This window comes from Caloenas nicobarica, chromosome 2, assembly GCF_036013445.1.
Source record: "Caloenas nicobarica isolate bCalNic1 chromosome 2, bCalNic1.hap1, whole genome shotgun sequence".
NCBI lineage: Eukaryota > Metazoa > Chordata > Aves > Columbiformes > Columbidae > Caloenas > Caloenas nicobarica.
The window spans coordinates 120474567-120492774 of NC_088246.1; the positions used below are offsets into that span (position 1 = coordinate 120474567).

Here is an 18208-nt window from a genome sequence, read left to right on the forward strand (position 1 = left end):
GCATTTTGTCCCCACGGAAGTCAACGTATTAGAATTATGAGGCCAAGATATAATGGCATTGATGTTGCTTTCACATTTGATCCTCCTCATGCTCCCGTGTCACAGCAGAAGGAATGCCTCGTGATTGTGGTGAGATGTCACCTGGGAAATACGATCCTCAGCAAGCCATTCACTAGAATGCTCTCCTTCTCCAGGTGCTTTATGGTACAGCATACTCACGCAGGTTTTTTTCATATTAAGCTTTTACAAGCTGATTTCTGAACTTCAGAAACTGAAGCTTCTAGACTCCCCCATTATGCAGCTGAGCTTTATATATTTGAAGACATATTCAGTGTTCCTATCTCTGTAATTAAATTTTAGTCTGTTTTTGCTATTTTGAGCACCTTCTGAAATTTTCTTCAAAGAGCTTACAAAGCATTACGTTGAAAGGATTCTGCTGAATTTATATCCTTTGTTTTCTCATCTTTCATATTGATCCCTTTGTTTTAAGAAGAATTATTTAACTGATATTTGAATTAATGAAATAGTGTATGGTAAATCACTAAATCAGTCTGAAAAAACTTATGATTTAGGAAAAAAACACGGTTTCCTAGCTTCTAAGTCTACAGGTCCACATGGGACACTTGCAGAGTTTAAAGTGAGAGTTCTCAGACAGCAGCCTGCAAGACCATTCCAGGTTTATAAATCAACAGTATCAGTCTCCAGAACCACACTAACCACTAGTATTTTATAGACTCATCAGTCAAAAGGCTGATAATGAAATACCCATGGTCCTTGAGAGACTTTGAGAACTGACAGGGAGTTTTTGCTAAGACTGACAATCTCTTACATACAGCTAGAGGGTTTATTAGTTATTTTTGTCTGATTTTTTTTTAACACAGAAGTAGAATTTTCATAAACATTTGACTGAAGATGGATTTTTTCAAGAAAAAAAATGACAAACACCATGGGACTCACGATGAAATTGTAACAGTTGATAACACTCTATTTTTAAGCTATTTCAACTTCTGTAAAGAAAGAGAAACCTTCCTGTGCTTTTCTACATTAATACCTCTAGAATACAGATGCGGTTTTGTGGTTAGTTTTTCACAAAGGAGTTCAATTTTTATTTTCATGGATGATTTTATTATTGATCAGGTATTTTACTATCTTTTTAGGTCTCAGCTGTGTTCTGTTGAAGACAACGAGAGTCCTCCAGCTGTATTCAGTTACACACAAACCAGCATTTAATGAAGTTGATAAAAAATAGTTTTCTCCTATTATGGCTGAAGGAGAAACTTCTTCTGGTACCTGAGGCTATGGACATTCCTCCTACCCACCCCCTCTTCCCAATTTCTGGGCTGCCACATTCAGCTACACGGAAGAAGAGACTCACAGGTCTCCTTCAGAGGGACAGACCTGGCTCCAAAATGTATCAGCTTAATATTTGCACACCAGCGACCCAAGACCACGTTTTCACTTCGTAACTATATGCAAACATTTTTGTTGCCTCTAGTAGCCAGTTCAGCACCTTGAGGGCCAAAAGTTGAGCAATGCTACTTTTCAGCGATAGCTGTAGCTATACACTATGCTATGTACCGTATAGCTACGTACCGTATAGCTACGTACACACAATAAGAGAGCACCAGGGCTGGTAAGCAAGAGGCGTTTCAAGCGCTGGGGTCTGGCAAAAGCAGAAATGGAGGGTGAACACCAGCAGTGACAGTGGCACAGGGTTTTATTTCCATTCCCTCCACTCCGAGTCACACCAACCACAACATGTCACTGTTCACAGCAACTATTTGTAGCTGCGGTGCATTGGGCAGCCCTACATCTGCCAGCAGGGTCTCATGTGGCATCACGTCACGGTACGGTGAATTTACTTAAAAGAGACGTGGGGCTTGTTTCCAAAGATGAGGGTTTCCCCGAGCCAAACCGGGAGGCCTGTGATGTCCGCGGGCTAAACGGCCGCAGCACGAGCCCGCCGCGGGTGTCCGGGGCCGCCCCGGTGAAGTGGGCACCAGCCGCACCGGTGCATCTCCACGGCAGCACCCGCCCTCCGCAGGGACAGCGCGGGACGGTGTCGGCACCCACCCGCACGGCCGCTCCGGGCAGAGGAGGGGATCACCCACCTGCCTCCAGCGCCAGCGTTATTCTGGGTGCTACCCGTGCCAGGAGCAACCACGCTGGGCAGGCGCAGCGCATCCGCCGCGCCGAAAACACACCGGAGCTGCCATTTCACCCCAGGCTCCCAGCCGCACGCACGTTTAACCGGCGGCCCGCGGGATGGCGGCTGCGGGCCGGGGCGGGTTCCCCTCCGCCCCTGCCGCCAGCAGCCCTTTCTCCGGAGGGCTGGCGCAGCCTCGCAGGCAGCCGGCCCCCGCGGGGGGCAGCCCGGGCTGCGGCGGGGGGTGGCGGCGGGCGAGGGGGCGCTGGCCGGGCGGGAGCCGCACAGGTGCTGCCGCAGCCCCGTCGCCATGGGAACGGCGCGGCGGGGGGGACGGTGCCGAGGGCGCGGTGGCCGTGGCCGGCCGGCCCCCCCAGGCCCCCCCCGCTCCCTTCCGCGAGTGGGAGCGAGGAGCGGGTGTGCGTGTGCCTGCATGTGAGTCCCGGAGGTATTCCACTGTTGCCATAGGAACAGGCGGGGGGAGGCGATGGCGGCACAGCCGCACCCTCTCCCCGCTCCCCCCTCCCCCGTGCCCTCAATGCCAGCCCGGGCCCTGAATCAATTAATGGAGCCGCAGCGGCGGCAGAGCTGGCACCGGGCTGCGGGGGAGGTGTGGGGAGCGGGCGGTGGCGCTGCCCTCGCCCCGGCCCCCTCCTCGCCCCTCAGGGCAGCCCCCGCACCCAGCTGGCGGGGCGGCCTCGAACCGGGGGACTTGGGCCCCCGCCGGGCGGCCCCGGCAGATGGTCCGTGCGGCCCCGCCAAGGTGCGCCCGGGGAGAGGCGCTCCGGCCCGCACCCCCGGGGACGCACCCGCGGCCTGCGCAGCAGCGGGGACGGGGGGAACCACAACCCCGGCGCGGCGGGGCGGTTGTTTACGGCACCATATGGCTGCAGGGGGAGGGGGGAGGGAGATGTCTGCCGGCTGCGGCACCGCTGCGCTCATTATGTCCGACGGAGTCACGGTCACCCCGGCCCGCCGCCCCCCGCACCGCAGCCCCGGGGGTGGGGGGGACACACTCGCCGCTTGGGCTCCCATCTCGCACACATTTTGGGGTACAGCGTGCCCCGGAGCGGAGGGACCCAGAAAACCCTCTGTATTTGCAAGGGATGGTTTTAGCACCAGGGAATAAAAAAATAAGACTGGTCTGGCTGCTCCTGTGCTGCCGCTGAGGAAAATTTCAGCCCCCTCCCCGAAGTCTGTCTCTATTTCTGTGGAAGTCTATGTATATCCTTTGTGTAAAGATGAACGCATGGGAAATAGCTCTATTTCGAATCACAACACTGCAATGCTTGAAACGTAGAAGGAAAACGCAAAATAAAAATAAATGTCGCCAGTATTTTTTTTGTGGTTTGGTTTGAGATGAAAACCTGACTCATTTCAGGGCATTTCTGTTTATTGTTGACATGTATTAAGAGCTGGAACTGAAGTTCTGAGCATCGAACGCTACAGCAAGATCCAGAGTGATTAATGCCTTTTTTTTTTTTTTTTTTTTTTCCAAGTGAAGCAGTCATTCATTTCAGAGAAATCCTTCTTGCGCGGCACTGATGGAGGCAGGACCGGTGCAGCGCATCCTGCCTCTCGAGAGCTTTCTCAGCTAGGGGCAGGGAAATGCTTTGAAATGGCTTTATGTCTTTCCCCTCAACGATTCATAAGATAGGTGCTGAACCTCGGTATTATTAGAGAGATAAAATCTGCAGACTATGGGGTTTGATAATAGGCAACTATACTGCTATCCATATTACCTTGTAAAATTGAAGTATTGATTTTTTTAAAGCATGGTTTGCTACTTAGCAGACCAATCCCACTACTATTGTAGTCAGTGGGATTTTGCTATTGACTTTACTGGGAACAGTTTTTTGCCTTTAAAATGGTCTATTTCACATTATTATGGTAATGTCATTCTGCAGTTCTTAAAATCGGCCTTCTTGGCCTTGGACATTTTAAAAGATTAATGTAGAAATTATTTCAGCTCAACTTAATTCACCTCATTTCTGCTCATGTCATGTCCAAAGTTTTGTTTAGATAAGTAAGGCAGATAACTTATTGCTCCAGATGGTTGTGGGTGGATTGGACTGAATAGATTCTCCAGCTTCATGGTTTTTAAGGGTTTTCTATCTGTGTTTGGTTGGTTTGGGTTTTGTGGTTTTTTGTTTTGGGTTTTTTTTTTGCGAGGGGGGGAGTGTTTGTTTTGTTCTTTTGGGAGGGTTGTTTGGTTTTTGTTGTGGGTTTTTAAAAATTATTTTATTTTATTTTACAGAAGCCTACATTTAGAAACCCATTTGTAGACCTCCTCTATGTGCAGCTTAGACTGCATTTGGTTGCTCACCAAAATAGCATGCTTTCCAAAGAAAGATTAAAAATATTAAAATGCAGCCAGCACAGTGAGTGGTTCAGTTCAACTGATGTTGCACAAACGGGCTGATCCTACTGCCCATAGATAATATACATTTGAATATTGGTACCTGCCATTGGATTGGAATTCAAAATGAGAAACGGCAGGCCTCAAGGTCTGGAAATAAAGGCAACACCAGGAAAAAAAAATGGTTCTCTGCCTATTAGTAAATAATAATCTGCAGCAGCAAAGACAAATGACAAGGACTGAAGAAAACACACAGTGCTGTGGCCATCAAATAGATACTGGGGCTTTGACACAATGGCAAACACATTCAAGTTCAAATTGCAAGGTGTATCTATATTAATTATTTGCCTATTTGTATAACGACAATCTTTTTAGTGTCTAGCAACGTTCTGCTTAGCTACTTTCTGCTATATCATGCTGTGATACTCATTAAATTCAATGTTGACTAATAAACTCCAATTTGAAATAATTGCAGAGGAATACACATAGAATTTATTCCAAATTTTGCTGAAATAAAATTCCCATGAAAAATGTCCCCCCAAAAAATCGTGCTTCGTCTTCCTCACATTTTCCAGGCAATTTTAATTGTTAGGTAGTTAATATCTTAAGGTGGTTCTGTGCTTACAGTTGGCCAACAGGTATCCTTAGCTGCCTACATACTGGTTTTGAAGATCAGTAGTTTTATTACCAAATTAACAAGAAGCATCAGCCTTCTTTTACCTGGTTTACTTCGTTAGCTTTATTATGATTATTACAGTGAAATGTGTGATATGTGTTTTCCAGGCTTATTTTACTTTGCCCAGCCTCCACCTCTACCAAAGCTGACGTTTTTGCTTTAGGATGAGCTCCCAGGGAGCTATTAGGCCCCAGTTTGTTTATACTTGATTGGCTTTAACACTTTACTCCATTTGTTCTCTCATCTCACCTTTCGTCCAGTCTTATTAGAAGCAGGATTTCTCTAATGCAAATACAGTTCAAAAGGCCAAGGAAAAGGGAAAGAGATCTGGATTCTCCCCATGGCAGATGTCCTAATGCAATATCCACAAAGAAGGGAGAATACTTAAAAACAAGCAAACAAAAACCTCAGCTGAGGACAGGTGCACGTGTTGTATATGTTTAGTTGGGAAGGGGAAAGGATGAGAGATGCACTTTTAATCAACTTAAATATATGGAGAGTTTGAAGGACTAAGATCAAGCTTGTTCTCCAGTTTGTTTCTTCCCTCTCTAAACAATCAGAATATGTGGATTTGTACAATGAAGAGCTGTCTGAATAGTGCATTCTGACAAGGGCAACTTCTGGCACTGCAGCAGATTATAACCAAAGCGGTGGCAACAGGGTGCTCCTAGTGTTATTTTACAGCTGAATTTGGCCTTGCTGTAATTAAACCTTTCTAGATATTCTTATATATTTTATAAACGTCTATACTTATGAAGCACTGGTCCAGCACATTGGAATATACTGTGGCAAAACCTGGACAGCAGTTACAGGTAAATTATTGTTTACTAATAAAAAAACCCCCCTTCATCTGAATGTATCCTATTGAGAATTCAGGTACCTCCGCCCAGTCACCGATACCAACTGATGCTCTCTGGGTGGACTCCTCCCCTGGGCACTGGCCATGATAAAGCCTAAGCACCACTCAAGGACTGCATTGTATCTTCCAAACAGGGCCACAATCTTCGTGCCAAAAACATGATTCACGGACCTTCTGCTGGTCCTGTCCCAGGAGATTTCATCCACTGCAAATTAGGATGACAGAACTGGTCCTTCAAAGCCTCACTGATTTCACCAGCTTGACTCCTTCCAGCTTTCTACAGCTACAGTTTTCCAGCTCTTTTGTAGGTCTGCTAATTTACTCTTTTGAGCTATTAAGTACTAATGCACTTTAAAATATTTTCATATAACCATCTATATTGTACTTTGTTTATTTGCCTGCTTTCAAATTACAGCAACCATGATAATGCAAATTTGTTAAAATTTTTGAAGTCTGTACATGTGAAAATTTTCCTGACTTTACATTTATTAAGAATTAAATTTCTAAAAAAAATCTGGTAATTACCTGTAAATTCATTAAAGTTCAATACTAAGTAGCAGAAAATACATAGTTCATTAGAATTCTATTAATTAAAATGTTCTACTCATTACTATTAATAAAATTTGACCCGCTTTCTCCCATTTAAGAATGCTTTTTCCTACTCAGTTTTTGAAAGCAGTCCTTTTGGTTCAAGTTGAAAATGGAGGTTTTGATTAGGAATATAGGGAAAACAATCTTTTCAGTTCCACAGTTTCCCCAAAGTCTGATGTATCTTGCCCAAATTGGGCTGATTTAAAGAGAATAATAATAGAATTTGCTATTAAAAAAATCAATTAAAAAGGAAGAAAGTAGTTTTCTTTTAACCAATTTTATTCAGCTCTAGACCTAGCTTATTTTATATTGCTTTATTATTTGCTTTGATGCAAATTTAAGTCCTTGAAAGCTCACCATATGCCCAGTTCAGCTCCCAGTTACACCAAAACAATGATAACCAGGCCTTGTGCAATGGTAAAACACAGCAGAGGATTTGTGTAGGTTTTCCAAAAAAGCAGGGCCAAAGTCCAATGAGCTTACAATACAGGTCTTTTTGAGAAGTTCTGTTTTTTGCTGCGGCATCCATGTGCAACTCACTACCTTATCTCCTTGTTGCATAGTCCAAAACCGAGACAAAAAGAGGTAAATAGGTGTGGTCTGTCTGAAGTACAGGTTTTTAGACGGATGCCTGGAATTGGAATACAGCACTCATTAAAAGAAGGCTGAGCCGTCTGCTTGCTACAAATGAAATACTTCAGTATTATGGCAACCATGGCTGTGGGGCTCTGCTGAACTCTCAGAATATAAAAAGATAAATGTTATCAAAAGATGCCATTAAAAAAAATGAATATGTCTAGATTAAGGGAGAAAAGAACAATTTACATTCTTTTTTCTTTTCCACTGTAGTTTCTTGAGAAATGCAATGGGACAGGTCATCTAATTATATATATGCCACAATTGCTGGTGAGACTGGTCAAAAGCAAAGTCTTCCAGAAATTGTCATCATTTGAATGAGCTAATTGCCTCTCGTATTTGCAATTAATTCTCTGATAATTCTGCTCCTTTTTTTCTTTTCTTCCCACCACAGTAAGAGTTTGGTAATAGTTGCAACAAATATACACACAAAAAAAGCTAGCACAAGTAGACAATAATACAGAGGTGAAAATAGCACATTACTAAGTGGAGTAAATTGGAAAACGGAGGTGGCCCATTGCAAACGCTCTGTGTAAATCACAGTAATCTCATGCACTGGTCCACATAGGATAGTGCTGGAGCTCAGAAACTTGATGGTCTCCTTCCTTCCTCCAGACTAGGAATATCACGACAGCAACGAGCCATAGAACCGCTACAGTCAAACTGACCAAGGAACCATCTAGTCACAGTCTCCAAGGGAATCTGTGAAAGACATTTCAGAGCTCAGTAATTAGCAAGTAGACAAATCTCTAAACAAAATGCAGTGCATCCAGTTGCATTGTGCAATAATGACTGGATTATTTTCCTCTGCTATAGCTTCAGCCAACTTAAGAACACATACCTAAAAATTAATGATCTATTCATGAAACAAGAGCATGAAGGCTCAGACCACCAGCAATAGTAAAATTCAGGACAAAGGGGAAGGGGATGGGAAGATACTGGGATTTCACCATGCTCCACAAGTCTTTCCTTGTGTTGACTATGTGGGCTGGAACGTGACTAACCCCGGTAGATGCTCAATCAGAGTTTTCTCTAGGGGCTGCAAGGCAGACTTTCCATTCCCAACACTACAGGTTATAAAACAATGGCCTAGCTTTAAATTTACCTTTTGAGATGGTTGTCAAAAGAGTCTTAGGAGATGGGATAGAATTTAAAAGGGCGGCTGCTGATTTTTCTCTCTCTGCTGTTCATCAGCATTTACACCACACCAGTTCTTTCAGCTTCTTTCTACCTCTTTACATGTCTGTTTTCTACTGTGCTCTTTCACTTAATGTTCATCTTTCTGGGTGCTGTAACCACTAAAATATATTTCTCTTGTAAGTACCCCTTTGCTTTAATTAGCTTAGTTACCTTCTCTGGATCTTTCATCTGTCATAACCTTTTAGAGATGAGGTAAATACACTAAGCATGTTACTAAAGGCAAGGACATACCATTTAATTAATGAGAAGGATAAGTTTTCAATATTATTCTCTATATTTTTCCTCATGCTGATTTTTGTTGTCCCTGCTATGCTTATTGAAGATACACTTATTGTTTTATTTGAAATTATTCCTAAATTTTCCCTTGAGATGCTCTACTAATTCTATACCTTTTAAATGTGATTGAAAAGCTTGAATTCTGCCTTTCCTCTTCAAAAAACTAATGTCACAATGGCATAAAATGTAAAATATCTGGCAATGGTCTACAGGCAATTCTGCCTGCCATGATTTCTGCATTTTTCCCTTTGTTAAGGTTATTTCTATTTTCCCTCCCAATTCTTCCTTGACTTGCTTAACCTAATTAATTTGCATTTCTGTTTGGTGTTGAAATCCCTTCATTTGTCCAAGTTTCATGTTTATATACGTATACATATGTACTTGTGTCTATAGACACACATTGGACTGTATTTGTATTGCTTTCAAATGCCTCCTATGTCTTCCCAACTCTTCACCAGCTTTAACTTGTCATCACAGCCAAAGGTTCAACCCCGCTTTAGTAAAATCAGTATCAGATTGGTTTCATTTCAAAAGGAAGCCAGAATCGAATTTTCACCTGAAAATTATTTAAAAGCCTTCTGAACACGGCAGGTTAGAGGAACATAATTAACCCTTACAAAATCCAAACTAGTTGCAGCAACAAGGTATAGTTGATACTGACACTTAACAACTCCATTTTTAATGATTTTCTTATTGATTTTTGTTTCTGGTGTTGAAGTATGGTTCACTGGTCTGTCATTTCTATGAACTATCTTTACCACCTTTTTTTCTCCTCTTTCTAGTACATTTTGGCCATCCTCCAGTATTATTGACATATATAGTGGCAAGCGATATATTTGAATAATATTTTAGTTACTTCGTTCTCAGGTTCTTTCTTTTTTGATTTGTATTAGTCCCAGCGACACGCTGCAATTTAATATCTTGATTTGCCATCATCTCTTTTTTTATTCCTCTATTTCTGACCATTCCTCAGTTTCATTACCTGAAAAATGTACATGCAGGACAGGTATTTCCTCATCGCCCACAACAGAGAGGATACATGCTGAAAAATGAAGTTCCAGGAAACCTTTTTATGCTCCTTGTCTTTCCTGTCTGCTGAAATCTCTGCCCATAGCAGTGCTGTTCTTCTCTGATTGTATCTAAATACTTGTAGAACTACTGGCTTGTTACTTGACTTGTGTCAGCTCAGGGTAGTGAGCATTAGCCCATTCACAAGTTTGATTTCCCACATGCCAACACAACGCTGCTTTACCCTATAGATGGGTCACGATTTAGTGGCAGCTACTTCAGCTCTGAATCTGCTTTGAACAAAAGTTTTCTACGAAGTCCACCTGGCAGTATTGGTAGTGGTATGCAAAAGTCTAGAGGCAACAGAGAGCAATCATAAGATGTGCATGTTTAAAAATTGTGCAGTGAGTTAGAGTCATAAGTCATTTAAGTGCAAGAGATCTCACCTCCTAAACTTTCTTAAGTACAGTCAAAATGTTATCACATCCATGTCTTGTTGTATTAAAAAACTTTGGGGTAACAAAATTTACAGAACTTCCAGACACACAGATCTTACTGGCAATATAATGTATATAACCTTTCATTTCCCAGAGGAGCTTAATTACAGGCTCTCAAGTGAAAAAGCTTGAATGAGTTTCGTCCTAGGCTCAAGTAGGCCATTTAGTAAAAATGGTCCTTCCAAGTCTATACAGAATATTTATCTCTGAAAAAAATTCTTTACTTGAGGTTAACTCTAACATAGATCAGATTTATTAAGTAAAACGTTCCCTACAGATACCCCCTTAAGTTGAAGAGTACCCACATACACAACTAAATGGTTCAAAGCCTACAATTCAATTTCATCAACTAGCTTTAATCCCTGCAGATGCACATAGTAACTGTCAGGTTTTGCAGCTTACAGAGTTATTGAATAAGCAGTTAGAAGCCTGAACAACTATCTGCAATAAAGGTGATGATCAGTAAGAAAATCCATTTGCATCCAGGAATGCTCAACACTATAACTTGTAGCAAATCATTCCTGAATATTGGCAATGCCTACCTGGACATTTTAGGTTTATAAACCATGAAAAAATACCTTGCTAGTGGAAATGTAAGGTTTTGAGGCTCATCTATTTAAATAGAACAAAAAGGTAACCTAAGAAAGCTACAGGATCACTTTCAGTGCTGCTGTAGGACAATGCAAACAATTCTCATGCACCAGTCAGTATCTCCTGAGTTTTCTGAAGTCAGAGAGGCTTCTGTCAGGTTTAAAATGACATATACAAGATCAAAACATCTTTTATGTTCTGGAAAGCTCTACTCATTTTGGAGGCTGTGTTGATCAGGGCCAACCTACTCAACAAGGAACAAAAGATTCCTGTGATGCTCTGTGGTGCATGGGAGGCTGCAGAATCTGGTAGGATACTCCTGGATAGGTACCCTGCCACACCATCTCATGGTCTTTCTCCACATCTACCTTGTTTATATCTCTCTTCAACATTTGCCCTGATTGTTTTGTTCCTCTTTTACCAGCAAACTCTCAACAGGTGTATCCTGCATATGGGGAAATATCAGGACCCAAATAGCTACCTTCAGACCAAACTCAACAGCTGCTTGTTGTCTCCCATCAACAGCAGACCAAAATTCACAGTTCAATGTCAGCCAATTTTAATTTATTTCTGTAGCATAAAATGAAATTTGAATCATTAACTCCCACATTCATCCAGCATGAGGAGTAGCCGCCTTCTCACAGGGGCCTGTGTTCATGATAAGCCCTCTCTACATGGAGTCTTTCTGTGTATATATGTGTGTTGTCTCCCTGGATTGTTTCTACTGTCTGTCTAGAGTGTTAAACAAGAACAACGGTGATCACCCCAAAAGTTAGGGAAAGAAACAGTCTCCGTAAAAACATCACAAAAAGCCCCATTATGCTGTAGTGATGCCTATCGGCCCACTTTAGCTCCAACCTGCTGGCAAATGCCTGCTTACTTCTCACTGCTCACATAGCTGTGTAGCCACAGAAACAACCTGCAGTACCTCTGAAGAAAATCGGGGCTGAAGTGCCTGAGCTGCAGTCCCCACCATGCTGTGTCGTGACCGAATCCAGCGCAGCTTCGCCGACAAGAGGCTGAGGGTAAAGACACTGAAGAACCAAGTTCACTGTCACCTCGGTCTTCGCGGCAAAGGCTCACAGCAGCATGAAAATTAAACTGGGAGGTTTTATTTCAGATCGCTGGAAAGGTTTGGGCTTTCAAGCCATGAGCCTCGCCTTTACCGGGGATAGCACTGAATTTGTCATCCTGCTTCATTATATGCATGGGATGGATATGTCAGTAAGAGGTTTCGTTATGGTATTGCTACACCCTATTTAATGTTTCTAAAGTAATGATAACCGTTTCTAGCTTTACAGAAGCAGCACTTTAAAATGTTTCCTCTTTAAAAATTTGCTCTCTTTGGCTCCTGTTTCTTCAGAAAATTCTAGGTCAACATTGTTACCAAGAAATCTCAGATCCTCATCTCCCTTTGCCTGTCTCTCACACACGTGCATGTAGAGATGGCGTCTTACATATGGCCGCTCTAACATTTTTAAATTTCAGGATAGAGTTATTCTCTTTATTCATGAACACTTCACTGAATGCCTGCATTAAGAGTTGCCAGCTAAACCAGTTTTTTTCCATCTGCTATGAGCATTTTCCAGCACCGTCTCTCTTATTCACCAGCATCCCCTTCACCGAGTCCATCGGGAGGTCTGCAAACAGCAGGGCAGGGGCTGCGGGTAACGGAAGGAAACGAAGCTCCGCAGACCTGAACAGGGGTTAAGGAACATGTGGTGGGCAGTTAAAACGGGAGGGGTACGGCAGGGCTCGAACACCGCTTCTGAGCCTGGAAGGTGCATTTAACAGGACTGTAAACTACCACAGAACTGTACCTTGGGATAAATTACAGCTCACCCTCAGCATCACCTTTCTGTGGCACTTAGTGCCATTATGTGTTGGCAGTTCAGTAGGCTACAGAGCTACCAATATATATTTGACAAACTCTTTTTATTTTTTATATTGATGGCTACAAGAAAGGGGGAGAAATGCAAAGAAGCAGGCTTCAGATTGCTATAAAATGCCCTAAAATAATGAAAAATTTAAAACATAAGATAATTTAAAGCATCATATTTTCACATATAAGTTATTTATACTGTGATGTGTTTTTTCTATTGTTCATAACCAAAGTAATTTATATAAAATCAAACAAACCATAAACTCATAAGTCCATCTACTATTCTTCATCACTAAAAGAACAAGAGGTGGGCTGCGATACAGCCTGTTCCATAGAACGGACTGGCCTATAATTTTAAGCCCTAAATCCTGTAATCAGATTCAGTAGTACAGCCCTGCACCTGCAGGGCCTCGCTGGTCTGCTAGCGGCAATCCAAGAGGTACCTGATCCTCCTGGAGGATCTACACATTTAACTAATCTGAACAAAATTTGGTTTCTGAAAGAAAGATCACGCTATGCTTACAATTGGAAAATATGAAAGAAGACACAGGAAAATTCATACATAAGGCTTATGGTTTCATAAAGTCAGTGGAGTCATTGCAAATTAATAATGACATACAAGCAATTTGAACTTGGCCTTTAAGGTTATATTCTGTTAGTTTGCTAATACTGTGTGAATTCTATATCTGAGACATATCCCGCAGTCATCTTCACCCTTCTTTTTTGAAGGAAAGTTCTGATTAGAATGGGCTGATTCAGCTTGGGCCATTATTTTGTAACTTTTTTTTAAAACAAGAGTGATTTTAGGAGCCATAGTTGTGTCTAAAGGCAACATCAAGCAAGACAAAGAAGAGTGGTGAAAAGAAATTTCAAGTCGTCAATTGATAAATAGTTCCAGTTATAGAACTGTGAAGAAAATACACCGAAAAAAATCCACCATAAAAATCCTGTACACAATCAGAAAAGATATTATACTAGAAATATTAGTTCCATGCTTCCTTATGGATTGTGAGTATTGACCATTAGAAGTCGATACTGTCAGCCATTTAGCATATTTGTTGGCCTAATGGATTTATACAATGTGTCTAGGCGAGGCATAATTTCAGTATTTTCATAAAGCGCAGTTTGGGCTTAATTAAAGAAAACCTCTTATAATAACAGTAGCAATGTGAAAAGTTGCAGAAGCGAGAAACTCACTGGGTAGCAGATAGAAATGCCTTACTGTGGGTTGTCCCACTCTGGACCTAAAATGGCTGTTTTGCAGGGGATGTTGTTGCCTGGTGACCAAAAGCGCATCTCCTAGGCCACAGAGGGATGTGAATATTCAGAAATTGATTTGTTCCTGTTGCTCTTGAGGAGACCATACACATAAAACAGATCAAGCCAGCACATAATCATCTATGCATTCTCTTTGCTGGCATGCTTAAACTTGATATTGAAGAGAGGGCTGTGATTTTGAGCTAGTTGCCAATCAGGCAAGGGAAAACCTGAATGATACCTCATGCGCTACTGCCCACAGAATATGAAAGCAGACCAAGCCTCAGCTACTGTGAGAGTGCAAGACACCCCAGCTTCAATTAAGTCTGTGTTGTACATCTAGCCTGTTCCGGTGCAACCTCCCAGTTGCTATCAGGCTCTCTTTCTTTCATTAGAATCAAGTAGTTAATTAGCCCCAGCCTGTCCTCTCTCCTTCTCTCTTTCCCTTTAACGCAGCAGTAATGATGTCTAATTACCAGCAGCAGTGGATTACAGCACCATCAGGAGCAAATCTCTCTGGTTGACAGCAAAGCTGAGCAGCAAATCTTAAAGCTTCAAGGAGAGAATAATTCCTAATGAAGTATTTGAATATTTGCTTATTTTTGACCAGCTTGTGACTGTAGAGTCCAACTTGTAATTTCATCCATCCTGTCACTGCAGAGGGAGTGCTCATGCTGCCAGCAGTGATTAATTTTCAATTTAAATTACTTTTACCTATGGTGAGATCAAGTGATGGACAAGAAAAAGGAGAAGATGAGGAAGGGATTCACCATTTGCAGATCTGTTACTGTTTGTGGCTCTTTCTGTGGACTGGACAAGCTCAAATGTACGAGATAACAGTGAGGAGGAAAAAAAAAGTACGCCCAGTGGGGATCTTTCTAAATCCCTATAAATGAATAAACACTTAAATAATTAGTAAGAGTTAAAGAAGAGAGACAATGGGCTTCTAAGTCTTATCAACAATTGCGGTCTGCTGAAAATCCAATCTTTTCCCCTCTAACTTGTCTTTCCTGGCTGGGTGAAAGCTCAGGCCTTCCTGAAGTCAATAGGAGCTTTGCCACTGGCTTTCTCCAGGCCAGGGGCTGCATCCCTGTTCTGTCACACGGGTTGTTTTCAGAGCCTTCAGCACCTGGCAGGCGCTGGCCCTGCCCTGGTAATAGCTCACAGAAACCATTGCCACCCCACTGGTCTACTTAGGTACTCCTCTGCCTTTGGAGATGGGATAGTGACACCAGATTCATGGGTTGGGGGGGTGGCATTTGTTTCTCAGAGCTGGCTGTTGTATGAGAGTGCTGAGTATCAACTTTTCTCATTTATGTTGGACAACAGAGTTATGTTAGCCAGCAGGAGGAAATTTTATTGACATGCAAGACCTTTTCCATAACGGTTTGTATGTCGTTATTCAAATAATGTATATATATTCAGAAATTGCTTACAGATAGGTCATGCTAACTTTCCTTTCTTGATTTTATTAGCAGGCATTCTTATTTCATTAGGATTCCTGCTTGGTGGCTTAAGATAGTTACTTCTATATTAATATAAATACGTATATAGGGACATATAGAGCCAATTCCCCCGGGCGAACAAAGGTAAGACCAGCAAGGCAATCGACCTCTGACTGAAATCTCTGAAGGAAAAAAAAGAGAACATTTTTTGTGATTTGATCTGAAAATAAAATAGAAGAGGGGATGCAAGGTGGGACTCCAGGCTCTCACAGCCTAGCAAAGGTGAGAGAAAATGGACAAGCTGATCATGACTGAGTCTTGTGTTTCAGAGGCCCAGAACAGCACTTAACTATTAAATTCCATCTTGTAAAATTAAGGTTAGCCTTTTTATTTAGTAGTATCGTCAATGTAATTTAAAAAAATACTGAATTTGCCTACAGTTTTGAACTTGCAGTGAAAAGGATATTCTTAGGAATAAAAGATCATGCCTGCTGGCTCTCCAAAATTGTTATTCCAGTAAGCAAAAGAGATGTTAAAAAATACTGACCTAATTAGAAACTTCTGCTTTAGACAATGTTTTCATTATAAATTATATCTACAGTACCTGCTGAGGTCAGAGATTAGCAATCAGTCATCTAATTGTAGAATAGAAATCTGCCACATAACCTGAATCTATAGGCGGACCTAGAACACTTTGGTGAATAAAAACCATAGAGAGGGAACAAACTCCGTGCAGAGCTTCTCTTTCACTTTCAATCTTCATATTTGTAAACCCCTTAAAATTAATTTCCCACCTCTGCCTCTTCACAGCCATGACAGTGGTGATGACAAGGGGGCAAATATAAGCCAGCCCCTGGGAATGCCCAGGTTTGTGACTTCAGCGAGGCAGAGAGAGGCAGATTTCCCCAGCAGCCTACGTCACAACCCAACCCAGAATACTTTCCAAGAAGCCCCCTTTGCTGCGCCACCCAGCAACCTTCCCGTTAGGTCAGAATAAGCTGCCACCAAAAAAAGAAAACAAAAAAAACCAAAAACAAAACAAAACCAAAAAAAAACCAAAACAAAAAAACCAAACACACCTCACCAAAGAGAATATTGCTCATCCAAGCCAAATGCCCAGGCAGGAACATTTTTAATTGCCGGGTTTCCTTTCTCGGCTCCCCCTCCCCGCCCGCCCCAGGCACAGACAAAAGCAGCTTAGCTTGCGTGACCCAGAGCATAAGAAGAAAGAATAATGATACGTTAAGAGAGTTCAATAGGCAAAACCTACTTGCAGCCAACAGTCCCCATCTTCTTAAATAGGCAAATCTGTCGCTTCTGCCACCACCAAGCATAATAGCTCTCCCGCTGTCAGACCAGCGCCTGCCGGGGGCTGCCCCGCTACCCTGGAGCATCGAATCGAGTTTTAAGCCTGACGGCTGCGAGACCCGTGCAAGCCCAGCCAGAGAAACAAAATAACACCCAGCCCTCCGTCATGCGGACCCTTTGTTGAGCATCCTCCCCTCTCCTCGCCGCCGTTCCTATCGCAGCCGGCGCTTCACAGCCAGCCAGGCACGTTGGTGCCGCTCGGCGGCTCAAGGGCTGCGCGATAACAAGAATTTAAATATATGTATATATATAAATAATTTTTCAAAAAAACCCTGATATCCCGGGGAAACCCCCCCCCAGATCACCGCCCGGCGCCGCGCTTGGCTTTGTGCCAGGCAAGGCTACCCCCGTGCGCTATCGATCAGCCCCGCCGGCGGCGGGGGCCGCTGCCCGGGGCGGCGGGGCCCGGCACAATGGCCGGAGCGGCGGCGGCGGGACAATACCCACCCCAACCCCGCCGCGGCGGCCCGGGGGGGAACGGGGAAACGAGGAGGACCAGGAGGAGAACGAGACCGACCCGGCAGGGTGTGTTGTGCGCACGATCGCTTTAAATAAAAGGACCCACAAAGACCTCGGCGGTGTATAATGTGACAGGCAAACGCAACATGGTGATGATGACTTGGGGGAAGAGGGAGGAAGGAGCCAACTGTGGCTGCGGCTCCCCCTGTGCCTCTCGCTCCCGGAGCGGGCTGCAGCGGCCGACATAGAACAAGGAAGACAATTCTCTACTAACCGTGGTTTTGACTGGCACGTACAGCACTTGCTTCCCTCCTCCAGCACCACCACTGACCTCGTCCGGGTTGCCGAGCTGGAAGCCTTTAGATTTGACCCAGAATTTGAATTTGGCATTATCCGTGGAGCTCGACTCGGAGCCGTTCAGGAGCTGGACGATCCGGTCGTATTTTTTACGGGTCACCGTCTTGGTTTTTCCTGAGTCCCCGTAAGTCCTGAGACACCAGTCTTGAAACTGGCGGTACATGTCCCGGTCGCTGCTCTCCATAATCTCCTAGTACACACACGCACACATGCACACGCCGGGGCGCACACACACACGGACACACAGACACACACGCACACACGGACACACGCACACGCCGCCCCGAAGCGGGCCGGGGTGCGGGGCCAGGCCGCCCCGCCGCACTTTGCACCTGTTCACCCAGCGCTCATGAAAAATGCATCCACCTCCGAGCCGGAGCGAAGGAGGTCCCGGTGCAGGCAGATCCCAGCGGATTTTTTTTGTTGTTGTTGTGGTGGTGGTGGTTCGGGGGCGTGGGGGGGCCGGGCGGGGGATGGGTGAGGGGGGCAGCAATCAATTCAATAGTGTGGCAATGTTCTCCTTTTTTTTTTTTTTTTTTTTTTTTCCACAAGAGGCAAAACGGGTCTGATGGAGGCTCCTCTTATCCTTCCACTGTACGTG

The 18208-nt window shown here is 43.6% G+C and overlaps 1 protein-coding gene across 6 annotated transcripts in view; it reads right to left on the reverse strand.

Annotated features, from left to right (window-relative positions):
• The window catches only part of NOL4 (nucleolar protein 4), a 191835-nt gene extending 174044 nt beyond the window's left edge, over positions 1-17791 (reverse strand). For all 6 annotated transcript variants that reach the window (XM_065628610.1, XM_065628609.1, XM_065628607.1 and 3 more), the window contains exon 1: positions 17525-17791. In XM_065628610.1, the coding sequence (XP_065484682.1) occupies positions 17525-17791 (267 nt within the window). The remainder of the gene's footprint in view (positions 1-17524) is intronic.
• Between the last annotated feature and the right edge of the window lie 417 nt (positions 17792-18208).